The sequence below is a fragment of the Homarus americanus genome, unplaced genomic scaffold (assembly GCF_018991925.1).
Source record: "Homarus americanus isolate GMGI-L3 unplaced genomic scaffold, GMGI_Hamer_2.0 scaffold22993, whole genome shotgun sequence".
NCBI lineage: Eukaryota > Metazoa > Arthropoda > Malacostraca > Decapoda > Nephropidae > Homarus > Homarus americanus.
The window spans coordinates 59966-66429 of record NW_024750937.1 but is presented as its reverse complement, the minus strand read 5'-3'; the positions used below and the strand labels follow the sequence as shown (position 1 = coordinate 66429).

General features: G+C 68.4%; 1 protein-coding gene across 1 annotated transcript; it reads left to right on the top strand.

Moving 5' to 3' along the window:
* Nucleotides 1-35: 35 nt before the first annotated feature.
* LOC121854518 (proline-rich protein 36-like) lies at nt 36-5766 on the top strand. The gene is made up of 3 exons (XM_042349195.1): nt 36-1698; nt 1929-4875; nt 5097-5766. The coding sequence occupies exons 1-3, from the start codon at nt 36-38 to the stop codon at nt 5764-5766; spliced, it is 5280 nt and encodes a 1759-aa protein (XP_042205129.1).
* The last annotated feature ends 698 nt before the right edge of the window (nt 5767-6464 follow it).

Below are 6464 nucleotides of genomic sequence, written 5' to 3'. Positions count from 1 at the left end.
TAGATTTGATGGCTGGAGCTCATTCGTGACCCATCATGCCATCACCAGCACCAACACTGCCCTACCCCCGTGCCATCACCAGCCTCCTTTTCACCCCCTGCACCCCGTGCCACTCACCAGCTCAACCCCACTACCCTACCCCCCGTGCCATCACCAGCTCAACCCTCGCCCCCTGCCCCCGTGCCATCACCAGCCCCAACTTCACCCCTACCCCCGTGCCATCACCAGCGCCAACACTGCCCCCTACCACCCGTTGCCATCACCAGCACCAACACTGCCCCTGCACCCATTATCCCGCCAGCACCAACCTTACCCCCTACTGCACCCCGTGCCGTCACCAGGCAACCACTGCCCCCTGCCCGTGCCATCGCCAGCGCCACTGCCCCTACTGCCCGTGCCGTCGCCAGCGCCAACACTGCCCCCTACTGCCCGTGCCATCGCCAGCTGCCCCCTCTGCCCGGCCGCCGTCGCCAGCTCCAGCACTTTCTGCCACTGCGTGCCGTCGCCAGCTCAGCACTGCCCTCTGCGTTGCCGTCACCGGCACCAGCACTGCCCCTCTGCCCCGTGCCATCACCAGCGCCAGCACTGCCCCTCTGCCCCGTGCCATGCCGGCGCCAACACTGCCACCTGCCCGTGCCATCGCCAGCGCCAGCACTGCCCCCCACCCCCGTGCCATCACCAGCGCCAACACTGCCCCCTGCCCCCGTTGCCGTCACCAGCGCCAGCACTGCCCCCTGCCCCGTGCCATCACCAGCACCAAGCACTGCCCCCTGCTGCACCCCGTGCCATCGCCAGCGCCAGCCCGCCTGCCCCTGCCGCCCCGTGCCATCACCAGCGCCAGCACTGCCCCCTGCCCCCCGTTGCTCGCCACCGGCACCAACACTGCCCCCTGCTGCCCGTGCCATCCGCGCCAGCACCAGCTGCCCCCTCTGCCCCCCGCCAGCTCAGCGCCCAGCTGCACCCCCTACTGCCCCCGTGCCATCGCCGGCCCCCCACTGCCCCCTCTGCCCCGTGAATCCCAGCGCCAGCTTTCTGCCCCCTTTTCGTTGACACGCCAGCCTCAGCACTCTTCCCCCTCTGCCCGTGCCATCACCAGCGCCAACACTGCCCCTGCCCCTTGCCATCACCAGCCCAGCACTGCCCCTACTGCCCGTGCCATCACCAGCACCAGCACTGCCCCCCTCTGCCCCGTGCCATCACCAGCCCAACACTCCCCCTACCCCGTGCCATCACCAGCGCCAACACTACCCCCTACCACCCCATTGCCATCACCAGCCAGCACTGCCCCTACCGCCCGTGCCATCACCAGCACCAGCACTGCCCCCTGCCCCCCGTGCCATCACCAGCGCCAGCACTGCCCCCCCCCCTGCACCCCGTGCCATCGCCAGCACCAACCTTTACCCCTGCCACCCCGTTGCCGTCACCAGCGCACCAACCCACTGCCCCTGCTGCCCCGTGCCATCGCCAGCACTGCCCTACTGCCCCCCGTGCCATCGCCAGCGCCAGCACTGCCCCCTGCCCCGTTGCCGTCGCCAGCGCCAGCTTGCTGCCCCTCTGCGTGCCGTCACCAGCGCCAGCACTTTCTTCCCCTGCCCGTTGCCATCGCCGGCCTCCAGCACTGCCCCCTCTGCGTGCCGTCACCAGCGCCAGCCACTGCCCCCTGCCCCGTGCCATCACCAGCCTGCTGCCTACCCGCCCGTGCCATCACCAGCACCAGCACTACCTGCCCATTGCCATCACCAGCACCAGCACTGCCCCTGCTACCCCGTGCCATCCGCCGGCATCACTACCCCTGCCACCCGTGCCATCACCAGCGCCAACACTGCCCCCTGCCGCCCCGTGCCATCACCAGCACCAACACTACCCCTACCACCCCCGTGCCATCACCAGCACCAGCACTGCCCCTACTGCACCCGTGCCATCACCAGCACCAGCACTGCCCCTACTGCCCCGTGCCATCGCCAGCGCCAGCACTGCCCCCTGCCCCCGTGCCATCGCCAGCGCCAGCACTGCCCCTGCTGCCCCCGTGCCATCACCAGCGCCAGCCTGCCCTCTGCCCCGTGCATCGCCGGCACCATCTGCCCCCTCTGCCGTTGACCATTCCAGCACTCTGCGCCTGCTGCCCGTGCCGTCACCAGCGCCAGCACTGCCCCCTACTGCCGTTGCCATCACCAGCGCCAACACTACCCCTACTGCACCCGTGCCATCACCAGCACCAGCACTGCCCCTACCCCCCGTGCCATCACCAGCACGCCAGCACTGCCCCTCTGCACCCCATTGCCATCACCAGCACCAGCTTTTCCCCCTACCACCCTGTGCCATCGCAGCACCAGCACTACCCCCTGCCACCGTGCCATCACCAGCGCCAGCACTGCCCCTGCCCCCGTTGCCATCACCAGCACCAACACTGCCTGCCCCGTGCCATCACCAGCTCCAGCACTGCCCCCCTCCTGCACCGTTGTCACCAGCGCCAGCACTGCCCCCTGCCCCGTGCCATCGCCAGCGCCAGCACTGCCCCTCTTTTGCCGTCGCCAGCTTCAGCACTGCCACCTGCTGCCCCGTGCCATCACCAGCCAACCACTGCCCCCTCTGCGCCCCGTTGCATCGCCGGCGCCAGCCTTTCCCCTCTTCCCCGTGCCATCCAGCGCCAGCACTGCCCCCTGCGCCCCGTTGCCATCGCCAGCGCCAGCACTGCCCCCTGCACCCCGTGCCATCACCAGCGCCAGCTCTGCCCCTGCGTGCCATCACCAGCGCCAGCACTGCCCCTGCCGCCCCTTGCCGTCACCGGCGCCAGCACTGCCCTGCCCCATTGCCATCACCAGCACCAGCACTGCCCCTGCCCCCGTGCCATCACCAGCGCCAGCCTGCCCCTACCCGCCCCGTGCCGTCACCAGCGCCAGCACCTGCCTGCCCCCCGTGCCATCGCCAGCACCAACACTGCCCCCTGCCCGTGCCATCACCGGCACCAGCACTGCCCCCTGCCACCCGTGCCATCACCAGCTCAACCGCACTTCGCCCTGCCCGCCCCGTTGCCATCACCGGCGCCAGCACTCTTCCCCTCTGCCCCGTTGCCATCGCCAGCGCCAGCCCGCTGCCCCCTGCCGCCCGTGCCGTCGCCAGCGCCAGCACTGCCCCCTCTGCGGTGCCATCTCCAGCAGCCTCCCCCTCTCTGCGTGCCATCACCGGCTCAACCTTACCCCTGCCACCCGTGCCATCACCAGCACCAGCACTGCCCCTACTACCCCATTGCCATCACCAGCAACACTACCCCTGCACCCGTGCATCACCAGCCTCAACACTGCCTGCATGCCATCACCAGCTTTCAACACTGCCCTACTGCCCATCACCAGCCAACACTGCCCTCACCCCGTGCCATCACCAGCACCAACACTGCCCTCTACCCGTGCCATCACCAGCGCCAGCACTGCCCTACCTGCCCCGTGCCAGCCTCGCGCCAGCTTCCTTCTGCCGTGCCGTCACCAGCGCCAGCACTGCCCCTCTGCCCGTGCCGTCGCCAGCGCCAGCACTGCTGCTGCCCGTTCATCGCCGGCGCCAGCACTGCCCCTGCTGCCCGTTGCCGTCGCCGGCCAGCCCACCGCCGCCTTTTGCGTGCATCGCCGACCAGCACTGCCCTACCGCCCCGTGCCATCACCAGCGCCAGCACTGCCCCCTGCCCCCGTGCATCACCAGCACCAGCACTGCCCCTCTGCCCCGTGCCATCACCAGCTCCAGCTTTCTGCACCTGCCCGTTGCCATCCCAGCGCCAGCACTGCCCCCTGCCCCCCGTGCCATCTCCAGCACCAGCACTGCCCCCTGCCGCCCCGTGCCATCGCCAGCACCAGCCTGCCCCCTGCCCCCGTGCCATCACCAGCGCCAGCACTGCCCCCTGCCCCCCATTGCCATCACCAGCGCCAGCACTTCCCCCTGCACCCCCGTGCCATCCGCCAGCACCAGCCACTGCCCCTGCCCCCCGTGCCATCACCAGCGCCAACACTGCCCCTCTGCACCCCGTTGCCATCACCAGGCCAGCACTGCCCCTGCCCCCGTGCCATCGCCAGCGCCAGCCTTTCTGCCCCCCGTTGCCATCGCCAGCACTCGACACTTCCTCCTGCCGTGCCATCGCCAGGCCAGCACTCCTCCCCTGCCCCCCGTGCCGTCACCAGCGCCAGCACTGCCCCCTCTGCCCCTTGCCATCACCGGCACCAACACTGCCCCCTGCCACCCTTGCCTCACCCAGCCAACCTACCCCCTACCACCCCGTGCCATCACCCCAACACTCTACCCTGCCCCCCCCGTGCCATCACCAGGCCAACACTGCCCCCTACCCCTGCCATCACCAGCACCAGCACTGCCCCCTACCACCCGTGCCATCACCAGCGCCAGCACTACCCCCCTGCCACCCCGTTGCCATCCCAGCGCCAGCACTGCCCCCTACTGCACCCGTGCCATCACCAGCGCCAACGCACCTGCCTCCACCCCGTGCCGTCACCGGCACGCCAACACTGCCCCTACTGCCCGTGCCATCGCCAGCGCCAGCACTGCCCCTCTGCCGGTGCCATCGCCGGCGCCAGCACTGCCCCCTGCCACCTTGCCGTCACCGGCGCCAGCACTCACCGCCTCTCTGCCCGTTGCCATCGCCAGCGCCAGCACTGCCCCTGCTGCCCCGTTGCCGTCACCAGCGCAACGCCCCCCTCTGCACCCCGTTCGCCATCACCAGAAGGCACTGCCCTGCCCCCCGTGCCATCCCAGCGCAACCCCTGCCCCTGCACCCCTTGCCATCACCAGCGCCAGCACTGCCCCTGCCACCCGTGCCATCACCAGCACCAGCGCATTTCTGCCGTGCCATCACCCAGCACCAGCCACTGCCCCACCCCCGTGCCATCGCAGCACCAGCACTGCCTGCCATCACCGTACCATCACCAGCACCAACCTACCCCCTGCCCCAGCATCACCAGCTCACCCCAACCACCCACCACCCTGCCACCCCGTGTAATCACCTAGCGCCAACCCTTCTCTGCCTTCAAAATCGCCGGCCAGCGCCCTGCTTTATGATGCCAGCTCCACACTTCTTACTCACCACTTTGCGTCGCAATCAGCCGCTACCCTACTGCCGTGCAAATCGCCAGCCCTCCACCGCCCCCCGTTGCAATCACCAGCCCACCACGCAACTACCGCCTTGCCATCACCAGCGCAACGCTGCCCTACCCCCGTCACAGCTTTAACCATACCCTGCGCATTGCCATCACCAGCGCAAACTTCCCCTACCCGTGCAAAAATCGCCGGTTCCGCCATCCCCTACCCCGTTGCAATCCGCCAGCGCCACCCTGCTCCCTGCCACCCACGCTGCCATCAACCCGCACGCCGCTGCCCTGCCGCTGGCCGCCAACCGCTGCCGCCGCCCTGCCCCTGCCATCGCCGCAGCCTTCCCTGCCCCTGCCGTCACCACTGCCCTCTGCGAAATCGCCACCGCATACCCTGCTTCCAGTCCCCGCCAAGTCATGCCCCTGCAACCGCCTCCGCAATACAAACCTGCCACCGCCCCCACTACAACCGTCCTTTCCCACCGCCTGCATACCCTGCCTGACCGCCACCTCCTGCGCCTGCAGACCGCCCCCTGCTGCCCTCTTGCCACTCTTCCACTGCCCACACCCTGCTACACATTCTTTCACTCCGCCAACCCCTGCCATCTTTCTGCAAATCACCTGCGCTTCTGCCAAATCGGCCCTACATCATTGCCCTACCGCCATTTCCCCCCTCGCACCATAACCTTGCATCATAACGCTTACTTTCTGCCGTTATTTTATACCTAAATCATATCCCGCCCGTCCCCCATCCTGCACCATCCTTCTCCATCCTGCCCGCCGCCCATCCTCTTACCGTCGCGCCCTTCAATCACTGCCACCTTCTTGCGCCGTCTTCTGCCCAGCCGCTCGCCAAACCCCCCAACACCCCCACCCCCTCACCGCCGTCACCTTCGCCGTCACCCCCTGCACCATCGTCCACTGCCGTCTTTCTGCCGTCGCCCCTGCCATACTTTCTGCCATCACGCCCATCTGCAAATCGCCACCCTCCTGCCGCCGCCCCCCTCTGCCGTCTTTCCTGCGCCGTCCTTTCTGCCACCGTCCTTACTCGCCGTCGCACCTGCCGCCGTCGCCTACTGCCATCTTCCCCCTCCCCGCCATCTTTTACCCTGCCGCCATCTTTCCGCCGTCCTCTGCCATCGCCCCTGCCATCGCCGACGCCGCCATCGCCCCTCTGCCATCTTTCTGCCATCTTCCTCGCGTCCTTTCTGCCATCCTTTCTGCAATCGCCCCTTCGCGTCTTTCCTGCCGCCGTCCTTTCTGCACATCGCCCTGCCATCTTCCTGCCGTCCTTCTCTGCCGCCCTTTCCAATCTTTCTGCCAAATCACCCACCTCTGCCATCCTTTCTGCCGTCCTTTTACCTCGCCGTCTTTTCTTAAATC